The sequence below is a fragment of the Cuculus canorus genome, chromosome 1 (genome assembly GCF_017976375.1).
Source record: "Cuculus canorus isolate bCucCan1 chromosome 1, bCucCan1.pri, whole genome shotgun sequence".
In the NCBI taxonomy this organism is placed as follows: domain Eukaryota; kingdom Metazoa; phylum Chordata; class Aves; order Cuculiformes; family Cuculidae; genus Cuculus; species Cuculus canorus.
The window spans coordinates 41,804,209-41,824,092 of NC_071401.1; the positions used below are offsets into that span (position 1 = coordinate 41,804,209).

General features: G+C 41.1%; 1 protein-coding gene across 6 annotated transcripts in view; it reads right to left on the reverse strand.

The window, feature by feature from the left end:
* DACH1 (dachshund family transcription factor 1) overlaps window positions 1–19,235 on the reverse strand; it is a 365,247-nt gene extending 346,012 nt beyond the window's left edge. For all 6 annotated transcript variants that reach the window (XM_054066079.1, XM_054066085.1, XM_054066075.1 and 3 more), the window contains exon 1: window positions 18,539–19,235. In XM_054066079.1, coding sequence (XP_053922054.1) covers window positions 18,539–19,221 — 683 coding nt within the window. In that variant the 5' untranslated portion in view covers window positions 19,222–19,235. The remainder of the gene's footprint in view (window positions 1–18,538) is intronic.
* Window positions 19,236–19,884: the final 649 nt, after the last annotated feature.

A 19,884-nucleotide genomic window follows, 5' to 3' on the forward strand; every position in this document is an offset into this window, starting at 1 on the left:
CCTTTTCAATACAGTGTTAAAATTACTGTGTAATCCACAGGTCCCTTCCCCAGCTACGCTCAGGACACTGCAGTTAGGATGCAGGACAATTTCATGGCACACAGGACAGTAAGATATAAAATTGAAGGCACGGTTCCCTATGCTCCCACCATTTATTTCTGTCCCCACTGCCCACTCACTTGTAACAGCACAACTGCTGATGAAAAAACATAGTGAACTGTTTTCCCAAAACAGATAAGAGTTAATAAAAACAATATTGAAAAGGGGAGTAAGCAGGCAGCATTTTTAACCTACACCTGATCCTGTGCAGAAAATGCTCACGCACGGTTGTACGGGCTTGGCTGTACAGGAATGTGATCACTGTGCCTGGAGGTAAGAGAAGGGAGGCAAAATTATCCAAACTAGGCCTGCTATCAAAAAAAGGCTGTAAATCACAGCCTTATGACTACAGCAATAATATAAACAACAGAGATCTTTCATCTCATTAAGGAATCATTTATCTGATTCCTTTACCTATCGTATTTAAGTGATACATTTATTAATACATTACCTACTAATACATGGATTTATTTCACACTCGCTTTCCATTAACTTTCAAGTTGCTGTTATACCCTCTCTGTATATGTATGAATTCTATTCAGCCATTGATCTCTGCAGAAGAACAACCCCTTTCCGTGTATTTAGCCAAATGTCGATTATTTTAAAGGGGGGAAATACTTCAGGAAAGATTTAATACGTTAAACTTATGTTTAAGTCTGTTTATGTATAAACACGTATTTAGTTTCTACTTTCCAACCGAACCCATACCACGATTCTATGTATCCCTGATTCTTAAATTCGTGAAGTACACCTCAAGTTTCCTTGTTTAACTGCCATTGATAATGAAGAGAGGATATATTGAGAAAAGCTGGCAGCTGAAAATGTCAAGATTATGCCCTCCTTATTACTGAAACTCCTTTTCGCAAAGCCCTCAGATCCTCTGATCATCATACATGGTAAGTGAGCACTTAGAAATTATGTCAAAGAAACTACTTCAACATCCAGGCAACTTTTAAAACCACGCAACACTGAAGTGAAGATAACTCCAAACAGCTAAGTAGATTAAAAATGGTGACTGAAGACAGAATTTTCTTCCAGGCAAATAGCCAATATTTTTTTGAAAGGTAAACTCCAGCTTTTAATTAGCATGAACACTCCTCCCTATGAGCACTGCCACTGCCTGGATCACCTTAAAAAGGAATAAAAATGGCATCCATAACTGTTCTGCAGAGCTTAGATTTCCAGCACGCACAACAGATAAATTACAAACCATTGCCTATAAGCAGAGCCGTGGAAGTTGAATATCGGTATAACTAAAGGTGAAGAGATTTTTCAAAAGCAGACAATGCCACAGTCAAGTTAATATAAAATGAAGGAGAGGTAAAGAACACACATTTAAGCCTGGCAACTTCTCTGCTTTTGTTATCAGTAGATTTTATTAGTTATTCATTCTTCTGGTTCTGTAAATTAAAATCTCTAATAAGAAAGCTAAATCAAGGATGATTAATATCTTCTGATTTAAATTCCCTTCCTCCCACAGTTCAAAATGAAGTGAAAGTTATCCTCAGCCTGGCCTGTCATGGTGGGCAATGGTCCAAATCAAGAAAACTGGGTCAAGCATCTCTTAAAGCTAGTATTAAATGCTTTATCAAGCATAATTATATATTTGTTTCTAATACAATACTGTTTCACACTTAAGATTTTGAATAAAAATTTCTTCGGACTGGAAAATTAATATGCCAATAATAATATATATCTGCTTCTCTAAAATGATGCCTATCAGATTTTTTTTTTTTCCAGCTTATATGTCCACTGCACCATTTTATAATTATTAGAAGGCACTTCAGGGCATACATTGTGCTGGTGTACAGCGACTTCTCTGGTGGCTGAAATCATTCAGCCCGTGGACCTGTGAATCACAAAGCACTCGCAGCTGAGCAAATCCTCGTACGACACATGTCATGTCGTATCTTATTGCTTCAACAAAACCCTTGCACTCCTACTGTACCACCAGTAGTGGAACACTTACGTACAGATGGGCAGAGCGCCACCGACATCACACCCTGTAGAACACATCCCCGCTTCCATCCCCAGCCTATTAAAAGCACAAGCCATTTCTCTCCTGAGCTCTGGACTGCTCAGGATAAGCATTTACATTTTGTACCAAACCATTCACAGGGGTGGCTGAGTTTTGTTCTGGAGGGGCTCTGCAGATTTAGCATTTCCCCTCGGTCTTTTGTAGGTGTTTAAAACCACCTCGAGTTAGCAGAGTAACTCATTTGCATGGCCAGAGTGCCAAGAAGATCCTACATCAAACATTCCTGGGAGGTGCCTGCCCAATAGCAGTGGGTACAATCAGCACTCTAATCAGTCTTGAAATCATTGATAGTGCTGTCTATCCACACTATGACAGACAAAAGCTGAAATGTATTAAACATAGCAATCCATCATCCCGCAGATGGGAAGCAGGAGCCAACAGAGTTCAGAGGGAGCGACTCCCGCTGCTAACAATGGCTGAAGTACTGACAGTTCACTACTGCTCCTTGCTCCGCACCCAGCTCTTCTCCCAGCTTCCCAAGAGCCATAAATGAACAAATATCCCAGTGAAGAAGAAGGATTTAAACGCTGGATAGCTATTATATCAATTCAGAATGCCCATAAACAAGCTTAATAAGACATCAGTTCTAAAAAAAAAAAGAGGTTGCTACATTAAAGAATTGCGAATCACAATAAAAAACCCCACACCCACCACCAAACTTAAAAACATTAGATGTGTAAGTCTCATCTGAACAGATGATAAACTGACAAACTAAATACCTAGCATCAGCAGCTGGAGACAAACTACAAACAACAGTGCTCCAAATTAAGGTGAAGTTTCTGTGGACTACATCATTATTTTAATATCAAGTAAATAAAGCTCTAAAGGGGAGAGGAACGACTAGTCGACTTTTAAAGAAATAAGGAGCAAAGTAAAGCTATTTATGAAAGTTGATTTTTCTTTGCCGACTTATTTCTTGTAGGACACATGAGTCACACAATATAGCCAAAGGAAAAAATGCAACTGCTAACACCACATTAGTAAAGTATAAAAGGGAAAGACACTTTTCTTAGCATTTCAGCCTTGTCATTTCCAATTTTCTGCTCTTTGGACATGCTTGTATTCAAATTCTGGAACATCTATTCAGCATATCAATCCTAATTAGACAATCTGGGTCTGGAAAGGATGAGAGCTGGGTCATTTGCATAATTTAATCATAAATACTCAGTGATACATATTTCCAAATGCATTTGTACAATTATCTTTTCATCCTTGGGGCAATGGTATTAATATGATTAGGCAATATTTCTGGAAAAAACAGACAAGTATGCACTCTTTTTAACTGCAGCTTAGGGCGATATGAAAAATTAATTAATTTCTGAAGAAAATCAATTTCTCTACGTGACCACATTAGACATTGCTAAACCAAGACACAGAGTCTTTTCTCAATCAGAACATTTTATCATTCTTTTCCAAATTCTGATTGTTATATGACTATTTCAATAATAAAACTGTTAGATTATTTAAATTATCTAATACATAGGCATAGGAAAGTGACTATTTCTTCGTGCTACCCTGACAAACATCATGTTTTAAAAAATGTATTGTTTGACCAGTCAATAGGAAACCTTAGCATTTGGTCTGAACTCATCTTATGTGATCTTTTATTAATGCACATTATACCGATTGAATTCAAGGACAGCAGGAAATAATTCAGCTCTGAAAACCACAGCTGAAAAAAAGTAGAACCACGCTAACCTAAAGTATTTTAAAATTAATATAAGGTTGCTGCCTTGTTTATTTTGCTACGAAGAATTAGATAAAGTGTTCCTTCAACAGAAGCATACTCGTTACAAAAATGTTGTGACATATGTGGGATACAGCCAAGCACCCAGGTGGCTAATCTCATTTTTAGAAAAAAGATACTGCTTTGTATGTTAATTGGTGCAAAAAAAAATTACATTTATGTTTTTATATGTACTGTCTTTATTTCTTCTCAATCAACAGAAAAAGTAGAAATTACTGCATGCAAATGTTCAATATTCATTTAATTTGCATGAAGGTGCTTGAACAATTTTTTTATTCTAACAAGCTCATTTTTCATGCGTTTTGTCTTTCATCCTAATCTAGCATCTGTCATTCCTTTTTGAAGTTATTATCGGCCCAATTCCCTCTTGGACATGGTTGCTGGGTGACCGGTATCTTAGCACCCACTTTGACAGGAACAGATGTGAATCTGATCAAGAGATTTCCCATGAGTACCTGAAATCACAAACAACTTTCGGGAAAAACAAACAGCCTCGCTGTCACCATCCCTCTCTCACCCTCCTACCCACCCTTTCCCCCATCCCCAAATAGAAAAAAAGCATACAAGGAAGTTGAGGCAAAGTTATCCAGCATCATTAAAATGCATTATTATCTGGCAGGTAAGCTCCCCGAACATCTTTCAAGCCATTTCTGTCTTCAAACGGTGATTCTCAGCTTTAAGTTTTAATAACCACCCTTTGAATACTTCCAAAGACGACTGTTCATTTCTAAGGTCACCATCTTCTAAACGTTCCTGTGTTGAACTTGTTTTCGTCACATGAATGCTCTCATTTAAATCAATCAGATTACTCGTGTAAGCAAATTTCACATGCATACAAGCACCCACCAGTTGTTTTATAAACACCTAACTCACATTTTGATTACAAATAATGTTCTTTGATCATTCCCACGCTTGGTTGCTGGTATCTGTGAAACTCCAGCTTAAGAAAATTTTGCTAGCTATGCCATGTGGGTACCAATACTGACAATATTTAAGGACCTGCATAATTTTATTCCCCAAAATTGCCTGACATGCTATAGAAAATGGGACCAAAAGTTTCTTTCCTGTTTGTAGGATTAAGACTTCTACATGCAACCCAATATCACAGTGACTCTATTTGTTGCCACACACGTGATATGGACAAATAAGAAACCTGGGAATTACAGCTCTATGCCTCTGAAGTAAACTTAGAAACACACAAACCACAGGTGAGGATTTCCAATTATGAGTGTATTTCTAAAAAAAAAAAAAAAAAAATTTATTGAGCAAACTATTTCATTCTAATCCCTCTCTTTGCTGTGGCTATACTGAGACATCATCAATGCCTGGTAATTTGCATGCTAGTGTTTACTGGAAAAGCAATCAGCAAAACTCAGTCTTATGTTCTAAAAGTAACTTCTTTTACCTATACAAGGATACCAGCCCCAGAAAAGAGGCGATTAAAGGAGACAGAGGTAATCCATTCTTTCAAGTCTATAACACACAAATACCTTTTTCTCATCTAGCATCTCTGCCGCAAGAATCTCATCCCACATCAAACTCCAAAGCAAAGCTTATTTCTTCTTGCTTGCTTTTCCAGGCACACTACTCTAAACGGGCTTACACAGCAAAGAAAACATTTGTGATCCAAAGACTGAAAATTTGATCATACATATGTAAACTTATAAGGCTGCATGTAATAGTAACACCGGGTAAATCTGCTTTAACATACTGTCAACCAGCCTTTCACTTCTGTCTCTTCGCTATGCTGCTCTTCAACATGTTCCCAGCCCCACAGCCTCGGGGCTCTTGTCCCTACTGCTTCTGCCAGGGTTAGCAACTGCTGCTTCCAAACAAGAATCCTCCTTATCTGAAGTTTTCACAGCACCTAGTGAAACGGGGCTTCCATGAAGAACTGTAAATTTTCATCTTCCATTTCTTCAAAATCAAGACATGCGTGAGGGGAAGTAAATAAACAGGAGGAGAAAAAAAGGAAAAGAAGAGTTTGGATTTCAGAACTGAAAGATCTGAATGTGTTACTTCGTTCTGAGTTGTTGTTTTATGATTGGACAGATAACAAAGGAATTTTTCCTCTGTAGTTTAGATGCAAAGAAAATTTAAGACAAACATTTCAGTCACAATGAACCATTCATTGCCGCTACAGCTGATTTTAAAGATTTCTCTTGTTTACCACTGAAATCAGAAAGTGGGTGACATGCTTTACCACTAATTCAAAAGCCTCACACCAGGCTGATCTGAACTTATCCTGGACACAGCAAAATCAATGCATCTCCTACCCAACTTATGAATTGCAGAACTACAAAGGAATAGCTAAGCAAGTGCTTAACAAAACTATTTCAGCCCCTGAATGCAACTGGACCTTTACCTTCCTTTAAAAATAATTTGGAAACTAACCCAATCTCTGTGTCTTGCGAAAAATGCCCCCCTCTACCCACTCAGGATAGCACCACACAGTAGTCAAACCTGTTGATGGCATCAGCAAAAACTGAATTGCTAAAAGTGTAAGGCTGACTTGGAGGAAGACAAAAAAAGAGCTTAGGGATCAATACCACTTCTTTGAGGTGAACTAGAAAGGGACATTGTAACATATTTATAGTAAATACATAATGGTTATAATTAATCACCATTTAGAAGACTTGCCCTTCATTCTGCCAGTCTAACAAAATGCGGACCTCAAATAACAGCCATACTGTGATGTCTCACAGAAAAATTTGCTTTTCCAGACCAGCTAAGTCATGAATGGCTTAATACAAACTGTAAGGAAAAAATCATAAGTGTGAAGAGCAAACAACTAAAGTAAATTAGTATCTTCCTAGTTGTGGTAATGAAATTCCTGTTTCTTCCCTTCCAATCCTCTTTGTCCAAGCCAAAAAAAGGGACTACAAAGTCAGGACTAAGTGACAATGGGAGCAGTAATTCCACACAAAAGCTCCTGTGCCACATCTACATTAAAGAGCAGAAAGTATAGAGCTAGGGATCATCCACTGATCTGTTCAGTCGATCTTAAGCGTTAAGATGATGTATAAAGAGAAAAATAATCTATACTAGATGAGCAGTATCCAAATCTGTCACTCATTCACTAGGAACAGGTAGCCTTATGCAAGCACTTAATGCCCATTTCAGCACTGAAAATATCTTTCAAGGATGAGAAAGATTGCCTGAGAATAGGAAGTAGTTTCCACAAGAAGGCAGAAGCAGAGCCTGGAAGGTCTGCAGAGCCTCTGTGGGATAGTAATTGCTGAGGCAAACTTAGGCTGAACAGAGAATTCACTTAGTTTGTTAAATAAAACAAAATGCAAGCTAATTCTAATTTTAACATAACCCTATAAGCACGTAGTTCCAGATATTCAAATTAACTAAGGAACTCCCCTTTCCTTAGAGCCCACTGTTTCAACTCAGCTGGCATATCCCAACGTGGCACTACGCTGGCAGATGTGCTTGAACACCCCACATACCACACCACCTCAAACAGAGAGGGGGAAGCACTCACCTTAAGTTATTCAGGCTTCTAGCTCAAACTAAAGGACTGAAAGTGTAAAGCCACAGCAGCACCTACGCGTTACCTTCACTGATTCCAAGAGAAGGTCTGAACCCAGATTTTCCATGTCCCAAAGGTTTAGTCTAATTGGGGGAAGGACAAAGGTTGTTTCAAAGGAAAAAAGAAAGGAGTCCTGGTGTCTTTTTGTAAACTGAGTAATCCTTTCTGAACCCTGAGCCACCATGTCCCAGGTCTCTGGTAAGCAGCCTAATGACCCTTCTGCAGAGTCACTCTTCTCTCAAGCCGAGACAACGTGCACTGACTACAGCCACTGCTTGCTCTGGGCCTCTGCTCACATTTCACATATAAGAAAACAAAGTCTAAGCTATTAAACCCAGAGGAGAGTTTAGCCCATACTGAACAAATTCTATAATTTAAATTTTTTGCAGCTTAATTATATAGAGAAGCCATTAGACGTTTTAAAGAATTAGAACACTGAACTGTTAAATATTAGGCACATGATCCATGCCTAATGTAAAGTAAGTTTCTAAGAATGTCCTCAGAAAAATTTAGTAGAAAAACAGGTGCAGGAGAGAATTTAAATGTGACCCATAAGGCCCCAGTATTTAGAAATGAATTGGGATCAGTTCATTCTTTTCCCATGGGGTAACTTGTATAAATGTAATTCTATGGTTTCATGAAACCAGGTCAAGTTTCTGTCCCTTGAGGTCCTTTGGCAATTTGAAGCATGGCAGCACTTTTTCCTGGCTACAAGTTCAAATCTGCATGCATTCTGGATTTGTGAAAGGAAACAATTAGCCAAGCTGAAAAGATAGACCCATCCCGACTACAGCACACTTTCTGCACAGAAAACCGCTTATGGGGTGAAACATGATTCCACAAAACAGTATTTAGAACTAGTTGGCCCTTTTCATTTAAGCTGATGAAAATGCCTACATTTTCCATCTCTAAAAAAAATTTTTCTTTCATCAACTCGCACACCAAATAAAAGAGCAGACGACCTTATCATAGAACAATGGCAGCAGTTTTAACTGATGACATCCTTCTCCTTCAATGTCAAAACGTTTTACTCATGCAGTCATACTCTGGAATATTTGTGAATACATGTATGCTTCACAATGCATTTCATAACTATTATTTTATTACCTCTCATGATATCATTGTATTATCCCAATTTCCGTAATAAAACATGTAAAATAAGATGCAATGAGATAAAACCAGAGAAGAGGTCACCAGAAAAGATGAAACCTGTACTTGGCAGACCCACACCAGCAAAAGCTCAGCAGCAGAGAGAAAAATGCCATGGAGGCTCCTCTCCTCCAGGAACAACTTGGAATTACTATGTTTTAACATCACAACCCACGCAGTGGGTACTAGGGTCTGAACTTCATTGCAATGCGACCAGACTGATAATGACTCAAGTTTGACCACTTAACTCATAAAATCACATAATGGTTTGGGTTGGGAGATTATCCAGTTTTAACTCCCCTGCCACGGGCAGGGACACTTTCCACTGGATTAGGTTGCTCAAAGCCTCATCCAACTCGATCTTGAACACTTCCAGGGATGGGGCATCCACAACTTCTCTGTTCCAGTGCCTCAAAAATCATCGTACTGCTTCTGGGTCATTACTCAGCCTATATGAAGGGTGTACAGGCCAGCTCCACATGAACATTTTCTAATGTGTTCCTCTAAGTCCAGCCTAAAAGCCAAAGGGAGCACCAAGGACTGTCCCATCTCAATCCAAACACAAGACTGATCTCTGCTGGGATCTCTCCACAGGGACAGACTCACACAGGACAGCTTTTAACAACAAATAGCGACGGAAGCGTAACAGACAAAAAATTGAGAGTCTAGGAAAGTAACTCTCTCAGCACGCCTAAATCTGCATTCTATATACCGTAGAGGTGAGCTGCTTATTCTGAAGGTAATTTCCACCCTTTCTTCCACTCTACTAGGATGATGCCAGAGAAGCTCCGAATGGTAAAATCTGTTCAAAGTTTATTATTCCTCAGACACATCCCACCTGTTGTACCTTGAGATGGCCTCAAGCCAATCCAACAGCTGTGGCTATACCAAAACATCTCAACTAAAAACCCTATTGATACCCTCCACAGGAAATGTTATGACTCCTTCCTTACGCAATTTGCATATGTGCTCCTGAAACAGCTACATACTGTTAAATCAGTATTTCTAATACTTTTTCCTCACAGCTTCTCAAAAAAGTACTTTATATATAGCTATAATTTGAACTGTAAATTACTGTAGCATAAGCTTCGCTTTCTACTACTATCTTTAACAAAATATTTCAGGAGCAAATTAATTTTTAAAGGAATAGGTTGAATCACAAGACATCTACAATACCCAACAATATAAGACAAAATTAACTTATTCGCATTTCATGTTTATAATTTGGCTTGTTAAAAGACATGAATATAACCTTTCTGGGGGGAAAAAAAAAAACAAAAAAAACCACACACAAATGACTGATCCTGCTTTGAGTTAGAACACAAAAAAATTTGCAACAGAACCATGGCATTAGTCTTCAGTGGTAGATACAGACATAGAGAAATAAAGTCCTGCATATAAATCGTTAAGAACTGTTCCAGCAAGCTAAGGGGAAAATATGTATTAAAAACAATATAGAACACATGATTTTTAATTCCTATCAGTCCTTACCATATACCTAGTGCCACCTGAGTTGTTTTCCTTCCCCTACTCTTTTTTTTATTATTTCTTTTAAGCAGAAATTTAAGGAAACTGAAAACAATTGGAAAATGGTTTCACTTCCTTCCCACCAAATATCAGTTGAGTATCAGAACGAAAACGTGAAAAGTGACAGCCACGGCATACATCTTGGAAGTGCCCATTCCCTTAGAAAAAAAGATAGTCTGCTTCTGTCCTACAAAACCAAACAAAAAACCCCATCAGCACAGGCTATGAAGCCACAGATTATATCAAATTCTGATACTCATACCTGCCAGAACATTGCCTCGATTTCCTAAAATATGAATAATAATATGAATAATAATATGAAAGAAGACAACACTCACAAAAACATTAAGAATGCATCATGCATCTATTTTATGCAACAAGTGTTAATTTACAGGACACAAAATCAAAAGCATTCTTTCAGTGCTTTCAAACTGTACCTACATATGCAAGAAAGTACATAATTAAGATAGCTTTCTACCAAAGATGTTAACCAATTCCCTTATAGCACTTCCAAATATATTCTGCATATGCTTAGTTTAAAAGATGCATGGAGTCTATTGAAAGCAACAGGACTATCCGCATTCTTAAAGTTAAGCATATGGTTTAAAACCACAGCATTTTTATTTCAATGTAAAGAGCGAAGTCCTACAGGTGACCTCAACAAAGAAAGGTTTTTAAAGAAGGCTGGGACATTGGAAACAAACTATATGCCTTGGAAGGACAGATAACACTTGCATCTATAAAAGCATCATATAAAATCAATTAAAACATTAAGTTTAGATTTTACTATATTCAGAAAACTATAATACAAAAATAATAGTTTTAGTAATGCTTTTTAAAGTATGTTCAGAATATCAATAAGCCTTGATTAGATTTATCACCAATACAAATGTAATGCACTGTTTGTAATAATACACATTACCTGTGTTCTTTAGTTTACTTTAACTGCCTTTTTCGATATCTTACAATTGTTTTATGTAAGATGAAAAAACCAGTGCATTTCCCAAAAGTAATATTTAAAAATAACTTCTATCATACAACACTTTGTAAATATAAGCATAGTCTGAGGCGTGTCCAGAACAAGAGCCTTTTGTCCAAATGTGGAATACCTACTGCCTGTTCTCAGTACGGTATCATTAACAAGTGCCCTAATGTGAACATTATTCAGAGTTATGAACTTTAATTATGACATTCTAATGCTACAAATATATTTTAGCAGTCAATTACACTAAAATGTTTGCAGCAGTCCCACTTAACTCCCCTCTCTTCCACCTTTTTCCCTGCCCCATCCAATTCCAGTACGTAACTCTGTAATTTTGCCAACCAGGTAATCTGGATGCACACCTACGTATGGCCCTCTCCGTTAGTCAAACTATCTAAGGACCAAATTAAACAACAAAAATACAGAACTAACAGTTAAGATGCTTTTTTTTTTTTTGTATTTTTAGTATCACATAAAATTATAATGTATATAAGAAAACTGCTCTGAAGGCTTAACCTCAGCTTGAGCTTTGTTTGGATCAATGTGGCTTTAGGCAGAATTTAGCCATTTGCTAATTTACAGAAAAATTCTATAAATTCTGAGGATGACTAAAATTTCTCAACCAAAACATCCTCTTATTTTAGTGGAAAACGAACATCCCATTAATGTGGCAAGGTGTATGTGAAATTTCTATTACATCTGCTCCACTGTCTCTGGATTTTTCTAATTTCAACTTCCAACGGACATAAAATCCTACTGTTTGATATTTGTAACAAAAACCTACTTTTCATACTGAAATAACTTCAGTATAGTGCAAAGTACACAGGATGCAAAGAAAATATCGACAGTAAATTAGTTTTGGAGTGAACAGGGTACCCTTTAATGGAACAATGACAAAAAGTTATGTAGGTGCTACCTACACTAGTGTTCTCAAAGATGCATAATAAAAACTTTAGACTGTTTTATTACGTGCAAATAATAACAATAAGAACATTAAAAAACATGTTTAGATTATTTTAGAGAGTTTCTGTTTACTCCTAATAAATTGTTTGTATACACATGACTTACAGTATCTTCCCATCCAAGTCTGCAAATTGTACTCTATATATTATACACTCGCCACAGGAGGATGTTGGCTCTATATGTATCTATCACAAAGTATTATTTAAAGTAATGTGAACTGAAATAGATTTTGTGATCCATTTCCTCAATCACAACTCAGTCAAAGCAGTTTCAGTAGTTTGCGCGAATGTATCCAGAACTGCCACTCAGAGTCCTTTCAGTCCAATATCCCATCTCTAAAAAAGACTGCTGGAAGCTCACAGTAGAGCATCAAGTATACAGTATTTACAGAGTTAACCTTCCCCAGTGTAGTCTCTCAGCTCATCCTTATCAGTGATTCAGAGTAAAGAATTCCAAATTGGGATGTAACTGTATGATCAAAAGCTGATCCTTGCTTTCACAAAATTCAGTGACAGCATTTTTCTACTTTCTGTTGTGGGAAATATGCTACTACCCTTTTTTCCCTTAAAAAAAAAAAATAAAACAGTTCACAGCTATTTACAGCTAATGCTAAAATTCCGTATTTAGTAGATTACACTTCAATATTCCATGCTGCTTATGAAATAAAACATCAGCACTTGTTAGGAGATGCCCCTAGCTGAGCACCGTTATCAGACAAATAAGCAGAACCAGTGGGTTAAGGACAAAGTTACTCCTCAAAGCAACATGCATTTTATCGCTTCAAGTCACAGACATTCCTTGACTCTAAATATAAAGATTTCTGGTTTATGTTTCATGATTTTAAAAAATAATTGAAATGATAATGGAAAAAGAAAAATTCTTCCTTAATGCACGCTGGAGAAATTATCTATATATGAATTAACTCTCTGGATCATAATAGCTTTTTGCAGATGACTCTTCAGCTCTATCATTTAAATACGTATTTAGGCAACTAAAAATTTACTGTCAATTCATATTATGTCAGTCCACATTATGGCGCTGTTACAGCATGCACACTTACAGATTATTGAAAAAATTACTGTTCATGTGCAGTATATAATTTGCAAAAGGTTAATAACTATTTTAAAACAATGAATGAAATTAACTCATAATGCAAAGCAGATGCCCCAAATGTTACTTTTAAAATAAAACATATTTAACTTATAAAAGAACAAAGGGTATGAGAGTCCGGTCCTGTTGCTTAAAAAGAGACCAAGCATCGTGGTTGTTTCAGATTCTCGGTTCACTGGCTCATATAATTTTGATAAAACTCAATAGTTTTCTGACTTCCCCCTCTGTTATTCTGGAGCCAGAAATGAATTTTTACAGCTAAACTTGTAAAGCTCTTCCACAAAGAAGTGATGCTGGCAACGCTGAGAGAAATTTACCTGTACCAGACCAGCAGAGACTGCAGAAATAACTTAATGCATCTACGATACAGTTCAAAAGGAAAATATTAAAATTCTATCCAGTGTATGACAATTCTCTGCTTCATATGCAATTCACTTTAGATGATGAATTGCAGCGATAGGCAAAAACAGTCGTCTGGAACGATCTAGTAAGAGGAGAAAACAGAAGAAATACTAAATAGCAGTCAAACAGAATTAGCATTTCTAACAAATGTTTGGAACACACTACTAGATGACAAAAATATTAAGCAGACAACTAGTAAATAGGATTACTGTACGTGCACTTTGGTTTATGGTGCTGAGGAATTGCTGAGAGGAAGAGAGGTGCAGGAGCACCGGCCCCCAAGCACCAGCGCAGCAAGGGCACACTGTGGGGCTCTGGCTCCCTGCATCCCATGCAGGATCAGCAGCCCCAGGCAGCAAGCCTGCAGCTCCAGAGCGCGAGCAGAGGCCTAAGATGGACTGGGAATTTGAACAGAGATAGCAATGGCTTGTGGAAATAAAAAAGCTATTTGCTGCGCTTTCACACAGTCTGTTCTCATAAATAAAGTTGATACAAAACTGACAACAAAACTATGTATTTTTATACGAACTACAGTTGCCAGGAAAAGATTTCTTGAAAAGACCCCAAACTCTATCAATATTCATAGCTACAAGATAAAGGAGGAGTTAATCAAATTGAACACTTCAAGAAAAACATGTGAAGCGATCGGGTGAAAATGTCTCTGTGCCCACCGCGAGCAGCCCTTCACATCCCTGCACGAGCAGCCTGGCACAACAGCGTTCGCTGGGGAGAAGTGTTCCCTTCCTCAAGTACCAGACACTGGGCTGCTGCCAGGGACTAACTATCAGACTAAAGGGATAAATAGTCTGTGTAGTTGTAATAGGTACGATGCAAAGATCTCAGCCTGTAATATGTAATATTAACTAATAAATAAATGCCATCAGCTGGATATTAAAGTTCTGTTATTGCGAGCAGTTGGGCTCTTTTAGGCTTTTTTTAAGTCTGAGCAAGCCACCTCCAACCTTTTTACTCCTTCTTTATAGTTACTACAATTTATCCTCTGGCCTTCCAGAAGTCATCTTTGCTTGTAAAACCTTCCATATTTCTGCTAATTATATTTTAGTAATCTGTGGCAAGAAGGAAGGTCATCAATATAAAGCACAGATACTATATATTTGACATTCCTTCCAGCTGCACTTGCTGACCTGTTCATTTAAAGTATCTGCGATCTGTACTAAGCTATCTGGGCGAGATACTCCTTTAATTAATACAAACAGAAAAAAAACTACGTAAGCGTGCAGTATTCAGTAAACAGGGACATACTAGGTTCACATAATCTGAGAGGAGCAGAAGCCAGCAGAGAGAGACTGAATAACTGCCGTGTAAGACAAGCTTTGAAGAAAATTGTTTCATGTTCACCGTCTTTCCCCCTCGTACTAAAAAAATCAATTAAGCTGCTTTCCAAAATTTGTGAACAGCTTCCTAAGAGTGCAAATAATTCCCCACTTTAAGTATGAATGTCAACGAACTCATTCAAAATCATCTTCTAATGTCAGAAAATATTAAAATATCCTGGCCACAGGAGGCAGGTCAGAAGGCGGCATATGCTTTTAGTCTTTACTCAAGTGGGCACGATCCAAACCCAGCCTAGGTCTTTGGGAAGGCTCCACGAAGGGACTCAGCATGGTAAAATTCCACGACAAGTGCTCAAAACACAAGGGACCAGAAACAATCTGGGATCAATAGCTTCCAGGTCATTAATCCTAGGCAGGTGACATCCAGTGCACAGTTCGCTACTTTCTTACACGCACCCATTCAAGAAACCCGATTCGACTGGCATCTAGTAGCCTTAAATATTTTCCATGTTTTGCCTTTATCCTTCCCCTATTTTTCTGGCATATGGCCTTCTAGCATCCCATTAATGTCAAACCGTTTAATCAGAATGTAAGCTAAATGCACAGTTTGCTATTTCCTGGATTTCTGTTTGGCGACCAGTGCATTTTATGAGGAAAATAAAAGCAAAGGTCAGTATGACCAGAAAAGAAAAGTCATCTTCCATAACGGAAGCTTATTTTTCCAGTGAACTGATACAGAAGCCTAATTTAGAAAAAGGTCCTTTAGTATCATGTTATTATTAGTAGTATCACAAATAAACACAGAAAGCAATTCACTTTACAGACCTCCACATTAAGCATTCAATAGAAAATCCCTTGGTGTTTTATTTTATTGATTTTTATTGATTTTTTTTTTAAATAGCAATATCACAGTTAAAATGTATCATTTTGGTGAAATACGTATAAAACTTTTCCATCTCAAAATAAGTTACTACAAATTATTTCCACAGAACTGGCAACTAATGATTCAATCCATTTAGAGAACAACAAATTAATGGCTTTATTTGGATGCCTTTTTTGATTAAATAATGTATTAACCTTCATGAAGCTTTCCAAAAAGGGATTAGTGTATTCGAGTGCATCAGCTGATTATGAGACAAACATAACACTGTTAAGATGCTGGTTCAAATTTTTTGAATCTGATGAGTATAACAATTTAGCCTCTAGGATGGAGTTGGCTCTGACAGCTTCCATCTCAACAGAAAAGCATCCACCCAGGATACAAGAAGACATCACCCGGCTAAAGTGTGCAGTAACTGAGAGCCTGGAAAGGTCACCTGAATCACTAAACTGAATAGCTCAAAATATCCTCCGTTATTACTGTAATGTCAGAAATGATTAAAAATAAATAATTTGTAATGAAAGAAGAATAGTAATGAAATGTATTGGAGGGGAAACCCAGGAAGTAAATACAGTTTTATCTCCTGATTATATCACCTATCTTGACCAAAACTCACTGAACTCACTTTGCTTTCTCTCTCCATACTGCAATAATACATTTTGCATACCTATTGTATATTCTTTCCATTAAGTTATTTGCCTAATGGATGTATAAATAGGTCTAGTACAATTATGCTTTTTAAGGGTCAAACCCTATCCACTTCTGAACCCACTACTGTAATTTCTGCTATGCTGCATGATAACACAGCAGACCTCAGGAACAGCTGAAACACGGCTGATTCTGGGCTGTTGACATAATCAACCCATGTTACAATCAGCCTGCCAAACCCTTTTATAACCCTGCCAAGTCCCAGAACTGATGTCCCCATACTCTCCCCTTTACATCCTTCCCCCCAGCCAAAAAAAGAAAGTGTCCCCATTTTTTAATTTCACATCTCCAGATTACAATTCACACAGCAGCACCATAGCAAAATAAAACTTCCAGAAGTTTATTTTAAGGGCTGAACCTTGGAACTAGTGCAAAGCTATTACAAGTTACATGCCACAAAACAATCGTCTGAGAGCAGCTATTAATATGCATGTTGATTCCACATGAAACAACAGCAGAGTTACCCGAGCAGCTACAGTTATGTCAGCGCTTGGAAGTTATTCCAGGCTGGTTTTGTCCTGCTGCCCTGAATATTCAGGAACTTCAACAATCCATCCAGCAACAGCTACTGCAGAATGAGTGCTCTGCTTCTCCTCGATGCTAATGAGCCCCAGCTACCCCCGGGCAGGGGAGAAGGAGGGGATGTCACACCCCCCTGCCACGGGGGAAGGGAAGGGAAGAGCACGGCATCGCACGGGGTTAATTCCCCACGTGCTGGCTGCTGCTGCACCTTGAAATCTTGACAATGGGAAAGTGAAACGAGCCCGCTCTTGTTTACGTGCGTGTACTGGAAGTAGCATCGGGACACTTTTGTCTCCGACCTCCTCCGCGCTGCTTTCGCTCCCCGTGAAGTTCCCACCGCCCCAAGGCACAACCAGAGGACCATCCTCCCCCCCACACACACACACTCCCAGGCAGGGGAAGATCCCTAGAGCTGGAGGCGCTCCCGACCGCTCTGATCTCGGGGTCACGGCAGCTATGCGATCCCTTCTCTTTAACCAAGCAGACTCAGCCTCGTAACCTACAGATGGGAGAGATAACAGCCCCACGCTTTTCGCCCTCAGTCGCAAAGCAGGCTGCTTATTGCAGCAGGAATTTCCTCTTTTACCAGCTTCTTCCCCACCCCAAGCAGCCCTTCCCGCTTGTCCAAAGTTTGTGCCTTCGCCTCCTGGGTGCACCCCGCGGGCAGAGGAGCGCGGTGGTACCCGCGCATCCATCCATCCATCCATCCATCCATCCATCCCCGCGTTATCCTGCGCGATTCAGCCTCGCCAAATCCCTTCCGAGCTCCCCGCTGCCCCCCCCGGTCGCCTCCTTCCCGGCTGGAAGAGGCCGGGAGCTGCTCGCACCTGCTCCTCCGGGGCCGAAATCCCCCTCCCACACCTCCTTCCTCGGGGGAAAACAGACCAGCCCGGTCCCCCGGCACCTCTCCCCGCTACCCTAAAAACAACCATCCCTCCTCCTTCTCTTCCCGCCCCCCCCGTTCGCCATGTGGCAACTGTCTTGTAGCTCCATACAAAAAGTGCACGCGCCGCTTGGGATCCATGACAGCGATGGATGGCCTCCATCCCCCCCCCGGGTAGGGTCCCTCTGCCCGGGAGGCAGCTTCGCATCCCCGAGCCTGTGCCCGCATCCCCCATCCCATCCCACCCCAGGACCCCCTCCCCGCCCACTCCTGCGCACACCCTGGGCAGCTTTATTTTTTTTTTTCCCAGAGTCGAAAGATACATCCAGTGATAAACTTAACGGGGGGTGTGGGGGTGTGGGGGGGTGCTAAGAAAGCACTTTTTGGCACGGCGTCCCCCCCTCCCCCCTCCACTTCCCAGCTCCCCTCAGGGACAATGACAGGGAGCCACTCGCACGGCGCGGAGGGTAAAGGGGCAGAAACACCCCTTCTCCTTCGTCCCACTAAAAAAGAAAGCGGCGCGGAGAGCTGCGGAGGAGCCCGTGCGGTGTCTGCGAGGGAGGGAGGGGACGATGGCGCGTGTCCGCGGTGGCACCGGGAAGCGCCGCACCGCGCGGGGGTGGGAACGGGGGGCGGGGGGGTTGGGGGGGTTGGGAAGAGAGGCGCGGGGTGAGCGTATGCCGGGCGGAGGTTACCTGGCGTTGGTGCAATCGTTGTAGAGGGTCTCGAAATCCTTCCTGGAGATGAGTTTGCAGCGGTTGACCCCGGGCTGGATGGCCCCCAGCCCCCTCAGGATGCGGACCTGCTCCACGTTGCAGACCACGGGCGTGATCTCCAGGCGCTTCAGCTTGGTGTAGACCGTGTGCAAGCCCCCCACCAAGTGCTTCAGGAAGAGGTCGAAAGCCTGGGGCAGGCAGATGAGCTCGCAGCCCTCCACGGTGAAAGAAGCCACTTTGGCCCCCCTCAGATCCACCATCTTGCACTCGTTATTCTGGGGGGTGTTCTCCACCGGGGACGGGGTCGAATACACGGGTTTGCCGGGGAGGCTGCCGGCCGCGCTGGGAGTGGAGGTGCCGCCGGTGCCCAGGCTGGGGCTGCCGCCGCCGCCGCCGCCGCCGCCGCTGCTGCTGCTGGTGCTGCTGGTGGTGGAGGTGACTGTGGCCGCCGCCGCCGCTGCGATGGGCTCCGGCCGGAATAGGTTTGTCCCCGAAGCGGCCGGCGGGGGAGCGATGGACGGAGACGGAGAGGAGGAGGAAGAGGTGGCCGACGAGGAGGAGGTGGAGGTGGTGGTGGTGGTGGTGCAGGCGGCAGAAGTTGAGACCGGAGGCTGAGGGGGGACCAGCTGGGTCGGAGGGATCAAAGCAGCCGGTACGGCCATGGTCACATATAGCGCGGAGGGGGCAGGGGGAGGGGGGGAAAGTTCCCACGCACACACGCAGGGAAAAGGGGAAAATTAAAAAAAAAAAAAAGAAATATCTATTAAAAAAAAAAAAAAAGGAGAGAAGGGAGGAGGAGGAGGGGGGGAGAAAAAGGGGGGAATAACCCCGTATCAGGTGCTGCGGCGAGCGAGAGAGCAGGGGGCAGAGTGAGAGAGAGAAACGCACAAAGTGTCCCGCAAGTGGGGACGGAGGAGGAGGAGGAGGAGGAGAAGAGTCCGCTCCGGGCGGCGGGGCTGGGGCCGAGGGGAGGGGGAGGGCAGTTTCTTTTTGTGGTCCTTGCTCTAGCACCACGTTAAAGACGAAGGTGAAAAGGAGGAGGTTTGAAGGACTTCGGTTCTCTCTGGCAAGTACATTGATCAAAGATTGAGAGGGGAATGACAGAGAGAAAATGAGCTGGGAAGTGCTGGCCGCCGCTCGCTCGCTGAACGAGTTGTTGTTGTCACACGGTGCGGAGGGGAGGAGCTCCGGCAACTTGAAATACCCTTTGAAGCAGCAAAAGGCTCACTCACTAGTATTAGCCCAAATTATCCAACCAGGAACCCGGAGCAGGGAAAACACAGAGAGAGAGGGGAAACAAGTCCCTCTTCCCCCCCCCTTCAGGA